Source organism: Geotrypetes seraphini, chromosome 8 (genome assembly GCF_902459505.1).
Source record: "Geotrypetes seraphini chromosome 8, aGeoSer1.1, whole genome shotgun sequence".
NCBI classification, from domain to species: domain Eukaryota; kingdom Metazoa; phylum Chordata; class Amphibia; order Gymnophiona; family Dermophiidae; genus Geotrypetes; species Geotrypetes seraphini.
Genome location: NC_047091.1, coordinates 92,138,744 through 92,157,937, shown reverse-complemented (window position 1 = coordinate 92,157,937; position 19,194 = coordinate 92,138,744). Strand labels below are relative to the sequence as shown.

Genomic DNA, 19,194 nt, shown 5'->3' with positions numbered 1-19,194 from the left:
CCAGCATGGGTAGAACAACTGAGAATCACTTCTTCCCTGACTACATCCCTAAACTGCCAAGGATTGTAATATAGGCCTACAGGTGGGCAGGAAGAAAGGCAACTCCTGGTTTTTTTTTTTTTGGGGGGGGTGGGGGTTAGGGTTACCAGACATCTGGATTTACCCATACATGTCCTCATTTTAGAGGCCCGTCTGCATGGATGCAACATGGTGACATCATATGCATGCAAGCATGTGTGTGATGTCATTACATCACACCTGCGCATGCTTGGAGGCCCTCCAAACGTGGCTCCAAGCTCAAGAAGAGGTTCAGGGGGGTGGGCCTGGGGCGGAACAGGATGGGCCGGGGGTAGAGCCACATGTCCAGATTTTACAGACCTAAAATCTGGTAACCCTAGGGAGGGGGAGTGAGGGAAACATACAGGAAAAAGCACAAATTTTGGGATTCCACTGAAAACAAGGTCTGAAACCAAAACTGAAACTGGGCAGAAAAGATTTTGGTCCAGTTTTGGCACTGTAAATGAAAACAAACTGAAATTTGTTCGGTTTCTAATGCCTACACTTGTTCCCTAAATTTGCCGTATTCTTTTGCCTCATTTTTGGCTGCACAGAAACAGCTTTACTACTGTATTTTCGCCAAAGTAGCACTTCGTGCATTTTGAATTTGGGATAATTCAGGACCAGCGTAAGAGTATTGGGCAACCTAAATGAACATTCAGCCTTATGTCTCTCTTCCCTCCAATTAACTTTCAAGGCTCTAATCCCCTTCCAAATGACAATGCTTGGGTGGGAGGAGTTCGTGTAAAGTATGTGTTGATCACTCTTCCAATTTGTAGGCTTGGAGATCTACAGTTTTACATTGTTTGCAACTACTCATTGCTGCCCCACCCCCAGAAGCTGCTGCCCTAGGTGATAGCCTAGGCTTGCCTAATGGTGTGCCAGTCCCTAAATTAATGTAGACACAAAGGGAGGCTGCTGCTCCTCCTTGTTCCGTGCCAAATTCTGCACTGCAAAACGCAAAATTCTGCATTTACACGGTGACGCAGAATTCCCCCAGAAAAATCCCGAAGGCTCGAGATAGCAGCACCCCGTTTAGCCTACACACCTTAGCAAGAGCAATCGATTTCGGCCGAGGCAACAAGCCCAGTCTCCTACGTCTCTGATTGGCCCGTTTGCAGGTCATTCCCACGCGCCCCTCCCCTAATTTTTCTTAGTCTTCTTTTTTTTTTTTTTTTTTAAATTATTATTTTTATTATGTATTCTTTTACACTATCTACCCCGCCCTTTACTAAAAGGAGTCCCCCCCTCTCGTGATTGGTGCGACTCGAGCCGTAGCTCGTGGCGGTGTCTCAGCCCGTGATTGGCCGCGGCCTTGGCAGCAGCGCCGCCGCCACCGTAGTCGTCTTGTGCGAGCGGGAGGCAAGAGGAGGGGTGGGAAGAGGCCTAGGCTCGGCCGGAGGCGCCTCTGCTATTAGTGTGTCTCCGGCCGTTCAGGGCTCCGCTTCCGGTTCATTTGTGAGTGTGTGTAAGCGCGCGCGGGACCGGGAGGGGGGCCTTGGGAAGAAGGGGGCGGGTAAAACAAGATGAGAGGAACAGTGGCGACTAGGAAGGTGGCGGCGGCGGTGGAGACGGTGGGGCCGTGAACTGGGGAGGAGCACCCGACATTCCTCCCCGAGGCCGGGGGAAGGAGAAGACGGCGGCGGCGGCAACAGCAGCAGCAGCAGCAGCGGGGGGTTCATTCCAGCCATGGATAATCAGGTAAAAACCTGTGGGTCAAGGGTGAGAAGGTGGCCAAGGTTGGAGATGGGACCCTGGGGCGCCCCATGGCATCTCTAGGCGGGGAAGTTCATTGTGACAGCAGGTGGAGGTGTCTGGCTATCTAGTGGACGTGTCAGACGGGGCCGACAACATCCCCACCCCCCATTTTCCTTTGTTACTCGGGAGCCTTTTCCACCCATTGACTCCCCCCCCCCCTTCCTCAAGTCCCTCAGCAGGTTCCAGGGGCAGCCAAGGACCGATTTTCCCTGGAGCCACAGTTCCCTCTTCCCTCCTGAGTAGGAATGCGCTCTTATTTTGTTATTACCGCTTTCAGAAAAGTTCATTCATTCCGATGCATTATGTCGTGGAGGGTGATATAAGGTTTCGAAAAAAGATCTCACGTATTCCACCCCTTCGGTCAAGTCTACTTTTTTTTTTAAAACTGGACATAAAATGTGTGTAGTGTGCTTTTATTATTATTTTTTTTTTTTTGGGGGGGGGGAGGTTGTACTAGTCGTCCATAGCCTGTAAATTATGGTATCGGCTGTAAGAATTTTTTCGTTTATGCTTTACGCATAAACACTTTTGCCACATTAGTAGACTTGAGGCTCCTTTTACAAAGCTGTGATAGAGGCAAAGAGGCAAATGCTCCGACGTTCATAGGAATTCTGTGAGCCTCGGAGCATTTACCTCGCTGGCCCGCGGTAAAAGCCAGCGCTGATTTTTTTTTTTTTTTGTAATGTAATTTATTGGAGAAGTTGAGAAATCTCTTTCCACATTTTACAGCACAATCGTTAGCAAGAGTCTGACTAGTTATCTCCTTTTATCTTAGACTGTGATCTTCCTAGGGTTTTTTTTTTTTTTTTTTTGTTTTAGAGGGAAAATGTTACATTACTCTGATCATATTCTCTATTAAAAACTAAAATCAAAAACTCTCCACTCAGTTCATTTACAGTTTGTGCTGTTTTCACGCTTATATGATTGATTCATTGATAGTACCGGATGAAGAGGTGCACGATATTCTTAACATTAACTGTTTTCTGTACAGTTATTGTAATCTGCTTAGATATATTTTTTGTTTTGCGGTATTTCAAAGTTGATGATGATGAACACTTAATTGTAGTGGCAGAGGCTTAGAGAGCTTTCTGAAGTGCAGGAATAAAATTTGAAATCTGAATGAAAAAGGGGTATGCTGAAATACCCCTATATTTAGTAAATTGAAGATTTAATTATATTTTGTTTTAAAAAGTGATCCATGTGAATTCTGAGGTCAGGTTGTTAATTACAGAACAGAAGGTTAGCATTTGCTAACATCTGCCCAACACCCATTAGGTTCGATGGTTGATAATACAATAAAAGCATTAGTGTTTGCTGTTGGTGGATTACTGCCGAGGTCAGTGGTCTTCACTGATTTTTAAGGGTCCCCAAAAGGGGTGAAGGCGAGCTGACAGAACACCTGGCCTTGATCACACATGTAGAACTTAGATAAACCCTACGCAGATACAGGCCTACAAACTAAAAGTCCTAATATACACAAATGAAACCCTAAGATGCCTGACTCTGTATGCACTAAAGCACCAGAGAAAAAGAAACAAATGCATGTCTATATTTTGCATTTTTCAGAAAGACTGTTGATGTAAGTTCTCAAAATGGACATATTTCATTCACTAAATTGAAAATAAAATCATTTTTCCTACCTTTATTGTCTGGTGATTTTGTTTTGAATCGTTCATCTGGTTATATCCCCCTCCATAAATCTTAAGAATCAATTTGAATGAATTTAAAGCTAAGCAGTTCACCTACTAGTCATTCAACTTGCATAACTGCTTAGAGCAAGATGTTGTCGTCTTACTAGTGTATTATATATGCTTGTTTAATTAAACAGCTGATATTCCCTGCTTTCCATTGGATGAAAATTTAAATCAACGTGGCCCATTCTACTTCAAAATTTAAACCCTCGGTTCCACCATGCTTAGTCAATATATCCAACGTTCTTTTAAGTTCAAAACTTTTTCTACATTGCCTCCCACCTTCCCCTGATTTATCTGGTCAATGACCCGCCATCGTAAATCATCAATAGAATATTTAATCGGGACCCAATGGTGAACTATCGGAGCTTGAGGATTTTCATTGTCTATGCAGGATTTGTGTTCATTAAGGCGTGTTTTTATAGGTCTATTAGTGCACCCTATATATGCCAAATTACAGGGACACACTATGGCACACTTATTGCTGTTACAATAAGTTTCAAGTTTATTAGGATTTTTATATACCGCCTATCAAGGTTATCTAAGCGTTTGTTTTTTTTACAATCAGGTACTCAAGCATTTTCCCTCTCTGTCCCGGTGGGCTCACAATCTATCTAACGTACCTGGGACTACGGAGGACTGAGTGACTTGCCCAGGGTCACAAGGAGCAGCGCGGGGTTTGAACCCACAACCCCAGGGTGCTGAGGCTGTAGATTCAACCACTGCGCCACACACTCCTCCCGATGTGTGTTCCCTTTAGTTCTTATTACTGCATTTTTACCAGGTATACTCTCTTCACTCCCTTCTGTAGTCTTGGCACACCATTGACATCTGCCACATCTATTATGGTATCCCTCATACTCGTTTGGTTTGTCATCAAATTTCTTAAAATTGAGTTTTTGGCCGATAGTGATGCCCCTAGTGAATGAAGGAAAGTTTCCTATGATAGCATTCACTATTGGCCAAAATCTCAATTTTAAGAAATTTGATGACAGGCCAAACAAGTATGAAGGATACCATAATAGATGTGGCAGATGTCAATGGTGTGCCAAGACTACAGAAGGGAGTGAATGGAGTATACCTGGTAAAAATGCAGTAATAAGAACTAAAGGGAACACACATTGTAACAGCAGATGTGTTATTTATGCCATAGTGTGTCCCTGTAATTTGGCATATATAGGGCGCACTAATAGACCTATAAATACATGCCTTAATGAACACAAATCCCGCATAGTCAATGAAAATCTTCAAGCTCCAATGGTTCACTATTGGATCCAGACGAAACATTCTATTGCTGATTTACGATGGCGGGTTATTGACCAGATAAATCAGGGGAAGGTGGAAGGCAATCTAGAAAAAGTTTTGAACTTAAAAGAACAACGTTGGATATATTGACTAGGCACGGTGGAACCTGGGGGTTTAAATGTTGAAGTAGAATGGACCATGTTGATTTAAATTTCCATCCAATGGAAGGCAGGCATATATAATACGCTAGTAAGACGCCGCCGCCATCTTGCTCTAAGCAGTTATGTGAGTCGGATGACAGTGTACTGGTAGGTGAACTGCTCAGCTTTAAATTCATTCAAATTGATTCTTAAGATTTACAGAGGGGGATGTAACTGGATGAGCATACCCATCCATCTTTGGCATTAACTTTTACTATTCAGCTTTCTTAAAATTTTCTGTTTCTATCTACTGTTCCAGGTCTTTCCTTTCCATCTATCCACATGCACCATTTCCTCCCTCTCTCTACCCGGCCCTTCTCATTCCTTTTCTCCCCTGTTTCCATATTTTCTTAAACAGCATTTTTTCCATCTCTTCCCTTCCCCATCCCTGTGTACCATATCCTCCTTCTCTTATTCCCTGTACAGCACCTCCTCCCTCTCTTCTCCCCCCTCCCATGGTGGTCTGACATCTTTCTCCTCTCCTTCCTACAGTCTGGCATCACTCTGCCCTCCTCTTTCCCTCCTTCCCCTTTGTGGTCTGGCATTTATGTCTTCCTTTTCCCCCCTCTCCCCTACCTCTTTCTCCTCCTCTCCCCTTCCAGTATTTGGAGATCTCTCTCCTTCCCTTCTTCCCTTTCCCCCTTTTTGTGATCTGGTACCTCTCTTCTCTCCTTTCCTTTCCTTCCCTTTCCTTTTCTTCCCTGCCCTAGTCTGGACTCTCTCCTCCTTCCCTTTCCTGATCTTACATCTCTCTCTCCTCCCCCCCCCCCTCCATCAGTACATCTCTCTTTCCCTTTTTCCCTTGTGGTCTGGTATCCCCTCTGCCCTCCTCCTCCTTCTCCCCCCTAACATGGTCTGGCATATCTGTCCTCCCCTTTTCTCCCTCCAGGGTCTGGCATCTTTTTTTTTTCCCTCCTCTTCCCTGCAGTTCAGCATCTCTCTAATAATTCCTCCCTCCCCACTGTGATTTCCCCCCCCCTTCCACGAGATCTAGTAAGGCAGCTGCTCTTGCACTTTTCAGGCTGCCGGCAGCGTGAGTAAAGTAAACACGCTACCTTCTGCAGTCAAGAAGCTTTCCCTCTGCTTCTGCTTTCCACATATGCGGGACAGGAAGCAGTAGCAGAAAAAAAGCTTCCGGACCAGCGACAGCAGCATGTTTACCTCACTGACGCTGCCAGCAGCCTGAAGAGTGAGAGTGGTTGAAGTGATGGATTCCTTGGGAATGGGGTGGAAACCTGGACTGCAGTGTGGGCTGCCCAAAAAGTCTCTGCGGGCTTTGCAATGAAGACCACAGCCATAGGTATGCATTCCCTTTTTTCTGCTTGCTTACCACCATTTTCTGCCTCTTCTCTCCATATTACCATTCCCACAAATTTCATGATGACATATATTGCTTCTCTTTTTTTTTCATCATAACTATGAGTGAATTTAAGATATTCATGATAGAGGTATTCCATTTTGCTGTAATTAAAAAAAAATAAAATAAAAAAATAACCTATCCTGTCTTGGAAATGTCTATCTACTTGAATTCTAGAATAGTTTACAAGGCTTCCTCTCCAGCCCGTTTTCAGATTCTGGAGCTTGCTGGAATACGTTTTTAGCTGTCACTGTCATTTTATTTTTTTGCTTTGACATACTGTTTACTGTATCTGTGATTTTTTTTTTTTTTTTTGTAAAAAAGGTATTCTATTATAGGGCAGCTCAGCGGGCAGGTTAAGAACTATTACCTCTCTTTCTTTCCTGATAGAAAGTTCTGGGTTATGGTGGACCTCTTAGATTGGGAGACTAGCATCCATGTTTACTCCTTTATACTGTAAAACTCTTGTTCACAAGCAAAGGATTTGGTTAAATGGCTGGTATCTAAAGGTGATTGTCAGAGCAATTTTGAACTTGTAGTAGAGAGAGGCACCCCAAACCTCATGGTGGTTGTTTATTTTGTGTGTGTTCTGGAATGAATGTTGTCAACTGTGCACCTGTGGGAAAAATGTTCTTTAAAAAGTGTGTTCTGTTTTAGAAGAGTTGACACTTACTAGTAAATGACAGCCCATCCCTAGCTTGTAGTATTGCTGTTGTTTATGCTGTTCCTGGCTGTGGTGGAGCATGGTGTGTATATGAGAAAAGCAAGCATTGTCATTGTTTAGCTTCTAGTGCACTCAGTCTGATACCTCCTATCAGGAGCAAGTTTCAAGTTTATTAAAATTTTGATTAAATCGCCTATCACGATTTCTAGGTGATGCACACTTAAAAAGGGGATATATGTAATTAACAAGAAAACATAACAGTAATTCAAGACATTAACAGACATGACTCTAAACAAAGTGGGATGAGGTAGAACTACAATATTTTCAGAAAAGCAGATATAAAAGATAAAAAAAACCAGTAGGAAGGGGCAGAAAGTTTCAGCCGTTAATCAAGAATAAATAAGAGCTGGAAAACTGGAGAAAAAAAGCTAGGACATGAAAGTTTCTTTAAAAAGAGAACTTTTCAAAGCCCCTTTGAATTTGTCTAGGTTTTTTTCCAACCCTTAAGTGGACGGATAAAGAGTTCCATATAAGAAGAGCCGTTACCAAAAATTTAGTTGTGCGACAGGTGTAGATGACCTTTAGGAAGAATACAAATAGTAGGTTTTGTCCAGTGGATCTATATGATCTGGATGGTAAATGAGGAATGAGAATATTGTCAAGATAACTGGGGGCCTTTGTAATCTGTGTTTTGAAAGCTAATAATAACAATTTTGTAAGTTATTCTATATGAGATAGGCAACCAGTGGGCTTTTTTCAGTAGTGGTGTGACATGATCATACTTCTTGGATTTGGTAATGATTTTAATCACGGTGTTTTGTATTAGAAAATGACATGGGGTAAAAATTTATCACCATTCCACGTGAGCTCATCCCATCTCCATGAGTTCAATCCCTGGCCCTGTCCCATTCCCACGAGCTCAGTCCCCATCCCTGCGAGCTCAGTCACTGTCTCTGCCCCGCAAGCTTGGTCCCCGTCCCCGCCCTGCAAACTGTCAGATCCCACCAGCACAAGCCTCAAATAGTTATGATTTTATACTGAACTTATTTTATTAAAGTATAAAAAGAGACTATTCTGTACAATTATTTTATAAACACAAATAATACAGAGCAAGGATCAACAAAACCCCTGTCTCCCCTCCCTTTCTCAAATATCCACTCCACTATTGTGAAAACTGAACAAATCAAATTACTACAAAATGCTACATAGAAAAATCAAGCTAACAGAATACTTCAGTCACATATGGCAGGAATAGTGTTAGGGGAGAGCAACTAGGGCAACTGCCCCCTGGTCAGAGAGAGAACTCTAAACCAGCTGGAATCTAAAGAAGCACAGCCTGGGCTTTGCAGTTCCCAGTTATGTCTAATACCAGTTCTAGCAGGATACATATTTCAAATCTAAAATATTCTAATCACAAAATATAAAAATAAATTTTTTTTCTACTTTTTGTTGTCTGGTTATTTTATTCTTCAAATCACATTGGTCTCAGGCTTTGGTTTTGGGTTCCTTCTGTCTTCATCGTGGCATGGCTGGCTCCTGAAGGTAAAATAGGCCCAAGAGGAGTTGGAGAAGAGATGACAAGTCTGACACAGGTGCAACTTTTTTACCACAGGAGGAAGACTTTCCACCGCTTCCACGGGGCGGTGAAAAGTCTTGTCCCCATTCCTGCGAGGCGGTGAAAGGTCCCCATTCTTGCGGTAAACTAGTTGCAAATGTCCCCGTTATTGCGGCGACCACGTTTTACTGCGGTAAATGGTCCCCGTGTCATTCTCTATTTTGTATCATTTGAAGTTGTCTTATTTCTTTCTGCAGAATACCATTGTATAGAGAGTTGCAATAATCAAGCCTGGATATCACGAGGGAGTAAATCAATATAGTCAAAAATGGTGCATTAAGAAAATTTGCTAATGATTGGTTTTAGTCTGTAGAAAGTTTTTCACCTGGCACTAATTTGTTCATGGTAATTTAATTTATTGATTACATCTAGAATTTTGACTGAAGAAACCATAGTAATTGGGGTGTTGCCAATACATATCGGTGATGATAGATGGATGCCTTCCTTCCATGGAAAGAGTAGGGAGTTAGTTTTTGCAATGTTTAATGATAACATGTTATTTCTTAGCCATTTGCTAATCTCTAATTTTAGTTTAATGTCTATTTCATTGGAGTTTGTAGGGTCAAGGGGATGAGCTCAATATCATCAGCATAAGCATAGACTGTAAAGTCGATGGAGTGGCATAGTGTCAGTAATGGGGCCAGATAAATGTTAAACAGAAGTGGAACACAAAGTTCACTTGAAATAATGTTTCTAACAAATAGAATTATTCAACAATCAAGATGAATTTGCTGTTGAGGAGTGGATCCAAGATGGTTGCACTCACCTGATACTTGGTGTTACTCTTCTTCAATCGGTGTTTGATATTTCCTTGAGGATGTTGAAGCGGCATGGGAAGACTGCTGCCAGAATCTTGCAGCATTGTGCCACACCTTAGGTGGGCGCATTTAATTTGCTTGCTCAATCCCTGCTCTCCTCACAATTGTCACAATCCGTTTAGCAGAACACAAAAGTAATATGAAGAATCACAATATGTGTGCTCCCTTAGCAAAACATTGTATCGAGAATAAACACGATTTTGTAACATTACATGCAGTCATTATAGAAGTGCTGAAACCTGTTAGTAGGGGAGGGAACTTTCAACGGTACCTAGCCCAACACGAACAACGTTGGATTAACCGTTTGGATAAACACATGGAATGACAACATTTCTATTAGGATTTTTTTTAGGCTAATTCCACTCTAATTTATATTGAATAGTATTTGAACTTGCCAGGCACCAATAAAATCTAAAGGGAGTGATGACATCAGTACGCTCCCGTGTATTTGAAATAGAGGCTGTCGCCATTTTGTTGTCTAACTGAAAACGTTAACAGACTTAAGCAGTAAAGTAAGTAATGTATCTATTCATTTCTGAAGTTGTTTTACAAATATATTTCATTAATTACTTTTTTTTTTATGCAGTAACTTGGTATGCCACTAATCCGGCCCTGAAGCAGCAGATATGAATCTAATTCCGCGAAACGCTAGCCACGTCGGCATTTTTTGAACATACAAGCATGGTTCAAAGCTGGCATTTTTTTGAACATACAAGCATGGTTCAAAGCTAAGTAATCCTGACAGTTACTTTTTCAGTTGGATGAAATAGTGCATAAGAAGTATAAGTAGAATGAAAATCGGTTCTAAATTGAAAATACATACACCAGTTATAGAAAGATTTTTAATTAAAAAGAAAGAAAATCCTCTTAAAAATGGTATAAAAGTATGAGAGCACTGAACTAGTTACTATTAAAAGTTTTTTAAGTAAATATTTATAAGTAAGTTTTGAATAAACTAAATAAGGGGATAAATTGCATGCTAAATAGTGTAAAGGACACATGTTTATGGCTAATGATTGGAGCAAGGAGCGGAATATCTACGCCGACAAACTCAGTCTGTGAATACGACTGTGCATAGGCTCCATTACTGAGGCTTTTCCCCGTGTACATATATCTTTAGATATTGCACTTTTTCATAGAAGTGGGAAATTATTGGATATAATTTATACTCTAATTCACCTCACTATGACACATCAATACACTCTAGGAAACCCATCTTAAGACCGCACTATGGCCCTTAGGATGCAAGGTTTGTAAGTAAGGTTCCCATATATTCATAAACATCAACTTTCGCTTCTCAGGCCTTCCAGCATCTCTCGCCTCCCAGATGGCCAACTAATGTAATTGGTTTCGCCAATGCCAAAACTTTGTGGGGGTCAGGGACCGTCCAATATTGTAAAATACATTTTTTGGCCAATAAACTCATCTTCCTACACAGCACCCGATGACCCCTAGGCAAATGTCTGAAAGCCTCTGGCAAATCTAAAACAAAATGGGTCAGAAAACTACGTAAAGATCTCCCAATTATTTTTGACATATAGGATATTATTCTTTTCCAAAAATTTTGAATAATGGGACAAGTCCAAAATGCATGTCCTAAAGTATGACTCCCAATTCCACATTTATGACATAATGGTATAGATATCCTTTAATCCACATGTAAGTGCAAGATTATCCAGACCTAATGATTTTAATTGCCTACTCGGTTGTTTATCCATTATTGGATTCATGACAGCATTGAAGTCTCCAGCTACGATTAAATTAGTCGTAGCCAGTGACAAAATTGTTTTAGAGTTTTCTTTTGTTTTTTAAAGAAATCTGCCTGATTAGAATTAGGTGCATAAATATTAAGAAGCGTCAGGGTATCTTTTCCTGAATTCATATTAACATAGAGCCATCTATCCATGAGATCAGCCTGAAATTTATCACATGTATTAGAAATATTCCATTTAACTAGGATTGCCACACCTGCCTTCTTTCCTGTTGCTGGTGCAAAAAAACAATGTTTTATCCACCCCCCTTCCAATTTAGCCACCTCAGCAGCTGACAGATGAGTCTCTTATATGAAATGTCTGCTTGTTGTTTCTTCAAAAAATTAAGAATCTTTTTCCTTTTTATGGGATGATTAAGTCCATTAACATTTAAGGAATATAACTTTAAAGCCATTTTATTTGATTACAAAATCTTAAAGAATAAACCAATAATTTCCTATTGACCAAATTTAAAAATAAAATTTCCACACACAATAAATCCCCCCTTCCCAGCCCAACCCTGTAAATCACACAAAAACCTGTATGCAAACATTTAGGGCTCCTTTTACTAAGATGCGCTAGCGTTTTTATCGCACACACAAGATTAGTGTGCGCTAGCCGAAAAATTACCTGCTTAAAAGGAGGCAGTAGCAGCTAGCGCGCAGGGCATTTTAGCACGCCTTTGTAAAAGGAGCCTTTAAACTAGGAGATCACCAGCCCCCCCTCCCAAGCACCTTAATTTATTCCAAATTAACCCTCCATATTCTGCAAAATATTAATAAGATCAAGTATAAAAACACAATCTAATATAATAAAATGCTAGCCGCGCATGTGCACTCCATCTGCGTGTTCTGTTTTCCGTATGCTGTAGGGTACCGCAGGTAGGAGTGCGCATGCGCGCAAAGCTCTCTCTCTCCTTCCCCCCGAAGTGGATGTTGGTCTTACACTACAGGTGCATCTGGCCCTTTCTTTTCCAGGGTCTAGTATTCATAGAGGATCCAGATCACTTTGCTCTTATGGCTTGGCTCTTGAATGCGAAGCGTTAGCACGTAAGGGCTACTCTGAAGTGGTCAGTACCCCACTCCTCTAGTTTAAGAAGCTGACCATGGTCTAGGCGTATACTAAGGCATGGCAGAATTTCCAGCAGAGGTGGTAGGGATGTTTTCAGGTTTTTGTGGTGTTGGCTTTCCTCCAAGCCGGCTTTGACAAGGGACTTACGGTGGTTTCCCTTGGGATCCAAGTTGTTGGTCTTTCTTGTTTTAGAGCTCGAGACTGAAGAACTTTGCTGACGTCTCATCCAGACATTACCAGATTTTTGAAGGGTGCACTATGCATCAGACCTCAAGTCAAAACTCTGTTCCCTTTGTGGGATTGTAGTGTGGTTTTGCAGGGCTTGAGTCAAGCTCCATTCAAGCCACTGAAAGAAGCGTTGCTTATGGATTTGATGCTTAAGACAGTTTTTCTGGTGGCTGTGACATTGGCGAGACTGGTCTTGGAACTGCAGGTTCTTTCTTGTAGGGAGCCTTTCCTTAAGATCTCTGACACTGGAGTCTTTACATACCGTTCTTTCTTTCCTGCTGAAAGTGGTTTTGCGTTTCATGTCAATCAGGAGGTTTGATTTCCAGCATTCCAGTCCACAGGTTCCAAGAAACAGGACTGGATTTTAAAGAAGTTAGATGTGAGAAGAGTACTTAGAACTTTAATATCTGGAGGTCACCGAGTTTAGGCTCTCTGACCATCTTTTTGTGTTGACTATTCCAGCTAAGCAAGGTGCTCCAGCTTCCAAGGTCACAATTTCCAGGTGAATCCCAAGGGCAATTTTGTCAGCCTATTGTCTCATCAAGAATGTTCTTCTCAGAGACCAATTTGCCCTTTGGGCCATGAAGAGTAGTCTATTACTAATATACTTTGGGTTACTATTTGAGCTCATTTAATACTTCTGCTGGCATGTTTGTTGATCTGTTTTGAATGTTCATAGTTATGTTACTTTGTTTGAGCAGAACAGATTTATGAGTTGAAAAAGTTTTCCCATGTCCCTACTTCACCTAATTTCGGTAGAGTTCTTGCTTGCTTGGGGTCTAACTGTAGTTAGCAGTAGAGCTCTCAGTAAATTAGGAGAGATACAGAAAAAATACGGAGTGGATTCCTTCGGCAAAGGCGCTTGGCCATGGAGAGATTACCCGTTTGTCCAGAATGACACACCTATCTACTGGAAAAGATATTAGCAAGGTAAGAACCTAATCTTATTTACCTACCAAATATTTGCAGACTCAACAATTGGATCAGGATATTATCTCAAGATGCTTCGGTGATTTTGGAGCCTTCTGATAAGGACTCAGCTAAGCCTTCAACGTTAATAGTTATGGTGGCTTTATCACTAGAAAAGATATGGATAATGAAGATTTTTTGTAAAAATAGATATAAACTGTGTTTGGGCTGTAATATTCAGATTTTCTCAGACATTTCTTGCGATAAAGGCGGAGATGTCAGTTTTTGTTTTAGAAACTTGGTGTTACCCAGCTAGATGGAACCTTTTATTTGAGATATCCTTGTAAATGTATAGTGAGATATCAATCTTTGAAATGTTTTCTTTGAACTTTTTCATCTTTTAATGTTTTTGGTGACTGAATCTAGAGGATTCACATAATTAGCTATTAATGAAGTGGATACCCCATTTAAGTGTTAGGTGATTTCTTTCTTTCTGAATTTATTTCCTAACTTTTTTAGCTCGTTACATTAAAAGGTGCTAGTGTAGAGTTAGGCTTTTCTTTCTCTTTTTCTCTCTCTCTCTCTTTCTCTTTCTTTCTTTCCTTCTTTCTTTCTCTCTTTCTTTCTCTTTTTCTTTCTTTCTTTTTCTTTCTTTCTTTCTCTTTCTTTCTCTCTCTTTCTTTCTCTTTTTTCTCTCTTTCTTTCTCTTTTTTCTTTCTCTTTCTTTCTTTCTTTTTCTTTCTTTTTTTTTTTTCTTTCTTTTTTCTTTCTTTCTCTTTTTTCTCTCTTTCTTTCTCTTTTTTCTTTCTCTCTTTCTCTTTCCCTTTTACAAAACTGCGCAAGAAGCCTTTAGTGCTGGCCGGCCTGCTGAATGGTCTGTGCTGCTTCGACAGTCACAGAATTTCTATGAGCATCAGAACAGTGCAGAGTCAGCTATGCATGCCAGCTGGCGTTAAAAACCTCTTGCAGAGTTTTGTAAATAAAAAAAAAAGGGGGGGTAGTATTTTGATAACCAGTTCTATTTCATACCAACATTTTAGGAAACTGCTTAAGACCTTTCTGTTTACAGTAAAACATTTTTGTCAACTTAAGATTGTATATCACTATTTTGTACAGTTTTTTTAAATTTGCAACTACATCGAACTACAAGGTTTTGTGGTATATAAAAAAATGTTTGTTTTTAATTCTACTTATTTGTAGTCTTGGATCTATAATTGTGAACTCAAGGAATGCATACTTCTTATTTAGTATTTCCTTGAATTTTACATTACATTAGGGACTTCTATTCCGCCTATACCTTGCAGTTCAAGGCGGATTACAAAAGAGCTAACTGGACATTTCCAGTGAAGTTACAACAGTTTTGGGGGGTTTTTTTTTGTTGTTTTTTTTTTTTTGGTTACAAGGATGGAGAGGTGCCTGGATTAATTCTGGAAGAACTTGCAAATTGGATATTAAATTGACTGTACGTTACTGTGTGATATAACAAATAGATTACAGTTAGAGTACAAATAAGATTACGTTACATTTCAGGGATCTGAATACTTGGTTGGTGTTTTGGGGAGGAAGAGATTATTTAAGTGGAGGTTTTGGGGGAGAATTTATCTAGGAGGAGGGGGAAGGGTTGGGTTAAGATATCTGGATAAATTTTTTGAAAAGTAGGGTTTTGATTTCTTTTCAAAAAGTTTTGAAGTCTCCCGTTGCCGTCAACAGGTTGGAGATGGAGTGGTTAAGTTTTGCTGCTTGCGTCGCCAGAAGGTTATCAAACAACTTTTTGCGCTGAGTGCCCTTGAGTGGAGGAAAGGCAAAAGGGTTCGGAGTTCTTCATTGTCTTGAGGTGAGGATCTGGTTTAGGCAGTTGTTTAGAAAGGGGGGGGGGGGGGCGGAGCCGTTTAATGCTTTGAATAATAGACAGTAGAATTTGAATTGAATTCGTGCTTGCCTAGGTATCCAGTGAGAGTCTAGGAAGGCAGTTGTAATATGATCATATTTTCTCAGGCAGTAGATCAGTCTGAGGGCAGTGTTTTGTATAGTCTGAAGTTGTTTTATCATGTTGGCAGGACAAGGTAGATAGAGGGAGTTGCAATAGTCCAGTAGACCTAAGACTAGGGATTGGACAATTAGCCTGAATTGTGCTGGGTCGAAGAATTTTCTTATTTTACGTAGATTTCTCATAATTAAAAAAGCTTTCTGGGATGTTTTATTGATTTGGGACTGAATTGTGCAGCATCTGTCTATCGTTACTCCTAGGAGTTTGAGTTCGGGCTGTATTAGGTATTTGGTGTTTTTAATTTTCAGTTCTGTAATGGTGGGAGTTTTGGCCTTTTTGAGCAGAAGTAATTTTGTTTTATCTGAGTTTAGTTTCAGTTTGTGGTCTACCATCCATTTTTCCACTGCATCTAGGGTTATTTCCAGTTTTGCTGTAGTGGTGGGCTCTGATGGGTCGAAGGGGAGGAGTATGGTGATGTCGTCTGTGTAGCTGAAGGATGTAACATTTAAGTTATCTAAAGTGGCTCCAAGGGAGGAAATAAAGAGGTTGAAGAGCATAGGTGATAGAGGTGATCCTTGTGGAACTCCGCATGGGTTGGACCATGGTTCTGATATGATATTATTGGACTTTACCCTGTAGGTTCTTGATTTGAGGAATCCTTGGAACCAATTGTAGACCTTGCCTGAGATCCCAATGGCGTCAAGTATCTGTAGCAGTATGGAGTGTGTTGCCATAATTATTTTTCTGTTCTTCTGATCCTTCAGGAAACTTCTTTTATCAGGCATTTTATGAGAATAACACATTTAACTTTAGAGCTGACAGAGGGGCTACCCAATGTTAGCTATGCTTATTGTGGTTGGTTGTTAGGCTTGAGGCAAGACTTTGGTCATAGTCCAACTCGGTGCGCACATCACTGAAAATCTACTTGCATAGTTATTAGTAACTGGCATGTTATTGCCCTGTCTCAGATCAGAGAGACAGAGTAGATTCTAAACTTAATGTGAACAAAGTACTATAAAGAGTAAGGATGCAAGCCCTCAGGTACAATGTGTGCATGCACCCATCCTCAGCTTGTTCAAAGTAAAGTCAGCATTGCAGAATGGAGAAGCAGCTTAATCCATTGGAGTGAGCTGTGAACCAGAAATGCCAGGGTTCAAATTAGAGAGCGGCATGGGAACGGGGATGATGGAAATCCTGCAGGACCCACGGGGATCCTGCAGGTTCCTCCTTCAGGTCATGGGGATGCCCCCGCGGGTCACGGGGATCCCGTGGGGATGCCCCTTGTGGTCGCGGGGATCCCGCGGGGTTGGAGGTAGCTCGAGCCGAGTGGCTCATCTTCTTTTCCTGCCTTCCTGTAGCGTACAGCGCTCCCAGCAATCAGAGTCCACACGTAGCTGACCCGGAAGTCTTCCCCCGACGTCAGAGCTGACGTCGGAGGAATGCTTCTCATCAGCTACGTACAGTGTGCAGGGCCCGCTGCCCTGTGATTGTGAAGAAGTGCTGCTCTGAGTAACGTCAGGAGAGGTGGTGAGATGGTTCTTTCATGCGCCTCGCATGCCACAGAGGAGTAGAAAGAAGAAAGCAGCGAGTCTTGTGGGAGGGGGCAGATCGGGAGGGAGTAAGCAAGTGGACACGCATACATTGTAATTAGGAGGAAGCAGTTGGGACGTGAGAGGGGCCCAAACGTGGGACACAGGAGGGAGTGCATTTTTTAACACAGAAGGCAGGGAAAAGAAGAGAGGAGCAACATTAATGGAAAGAGGACAGATTGGCTGCTTGAGTTGGGGTTTTTTGTTGTTTTGGGGGGGGGGTTTGGGGGGGTGTTCATGTACATTGTACAATGAGGCAAGGAAGGAAGGTAAACTGTCTACAGGCCTTTGCTTTTTATAGCAAGCTAGTTTTGACGTCCATAACCTTGTTGAATGGCATAAACTTGGGAGAGAGTATGGAAGAAGGGAGGGAAAGTGATGCTGAGGTGGGGGAGAGAATAGAAAAGGGAGAATTGGGCATGAGTGTGTCAGTTAGAGGGAAAGAGATGGTGTACACGGGGAATGGAAGAAAGAGGAGAATTTTTGGTCATAGGGAGGGAGGGAGGTACAGATGAGAGGGAGAAATATTGTGGTGGGACGGACAGATTGAAATGGATGCAAGAGGGAGGAATGTTGGACATAGTGGTGAAGGGAATGGAGGGAGAGATGTGGCATGGTCCTGGAGAGGGGTGATAGAAGGAGAAATGTTGAGCATGGGACTGGTGGGCAGGGGCAAAAGATGAGAAAGGTATAAATGCTGGACCATGGTAGGAGGAACCAATGGACAGCAACAGAAGAATTTACAGAAGATGGAAAAGCGGAAAAAAGAAACTTGTTGGAAAAATAAGTCTCCAGACACCAAAGGTAAAAAACAGAATTTATTGACTAAAATATGTTAGCTTTGGGAAATTTATATAGCAGGTGTCTTTGCATTGTGTTAAAAAAAAAAAAGGAAATGCATTTCCGGTTTTATTTCTACAGTGTTGAAATATTTGCTTTCCCTTGCTGTGGCTGGTGGGGATCCCCAAGCACCACCAGCAGAGGACCTCCTCTAGAGATGGCCAGAACTCCCCTCCACCAAGCACAGCAGTCGTTGGCAGCATCCTTGAGCCACTGAGGTGCCAGCATCTGTAACTCAGGGACGCTACCGCTTCCTGCCAAGCATGGCAAAAGGGACCCCTGGCCAACTGCAAAGGAAGTCCTCAGCTGACAGCTTGGGGGATTCTCATCAGCTGAGATTTTATATTTACATTAGAGGCTCTGGTAGAAACCCGTTTACAAAATAAGTATTCTTCCCAATTAATATTTCCAAATTAAGAAAATGTCTGCTTATTTGTAAATGGGTTTCTACCAGAGCCTTTAATTCAGTAGCATAATTAAATTAAATAACTATTTCTGAAGTTTATAGGGACGGGTGGGGACGGAGGGGATTCCTCACGGGGATGGGTGGGGCGGAGAGGATTCCTCGCGGGGACGGGTGGGGACAGGTGGGATTCCTCGCGGGGACAGGTGGGATTTTGGCGGGGACAGGTGGGATTTCTGTCCCCGCGCAACTCTCTAGTTCAAATCCCACTGACACTCACTCCTTTGATCTCAGGCAAGTTATTTAACCCTCCGTTGCCTTGGGTACAGACTTTTATATTGTAAATCCTCTGAAGAAAAGAAGATGGCCACCTGTTTCTGAATGTAATATGGCTTGTGCTACTATAGAGTACAAGGTATGAGAAACTTGGAGGTGCAGGGTGTGACTCTTAACAGTATCACCATATGTTAAAATGCTAGGGGTATATTTGGATTCAAAGCTTGAAGTGCATGAACACATATCATAAACGGTTAAAGGGGCCTTTTTTCAGTTAAGATTGCTGTCGAGGGTAAAATCAATGATTTCGGTATCTGATTTTCAGCCTGTAATTCAGTGTATGGTGATCTCCAGATTAGATTTCTATAATTCCTTGTTAGTAGGCATCCCAAAATGCAGAATAAAAGCATTGTATGATCACAGGAGTAGCCTGGAATGATCATATTACACCAGTCTTGAAGAGTTTACATTGGTTACCAATTTAATTGAGAATTGAATACGAGATTTTGACAATTGTTCACCAGCTCTTGAAGCAGTATGTACCTTCTAAAAGTTTGAGATCTCAATTTACAATGAAGTTATTGACTGATGCATTAGGTGAAACACCTTATAGAAGAACACAAGTAACGGCTATTATCCCAGGACAAACAGGCAGCATATTCTCACATGTGGGTGACATCATCCACGGAGCCCGGATGGGGACAGCCTCGCAAGCAGATTTGCTTGTAAAACTTT

The 19,194-nt window shown here is 41.6% G+C and overlaps 1 protein-coding gene across 5 annotated transcripts in view; it reads left to right on the top strand.

Moving 5' to 3' along the window:
* The first annotated feature begins 1,501 nt into the window (after positions 1-1,501).
* Positions 1,502-19,194, top strand: part of MLLT1 (MLLT1 super elongation complex subunit) — a 310,004-nt gene continuing 292,311 nt past the window's right edge. For all 5 annotated transcript variants that reach the window (XM_033956582.1, XM_033956581.1, XM_033956583.1 and 2 more), the window contains exon 1: positions 1,502-1,758. In XM_033956582.1, coding sequence (XP_033812473.1) covers positions 1,747-1,758 — 12 coding nt within the window. In that variant the 5' untranslated portion in view covers positions 1,502-1,746. The remainder of the gene's footprint in view (positions 1,759-19,194) is intronic.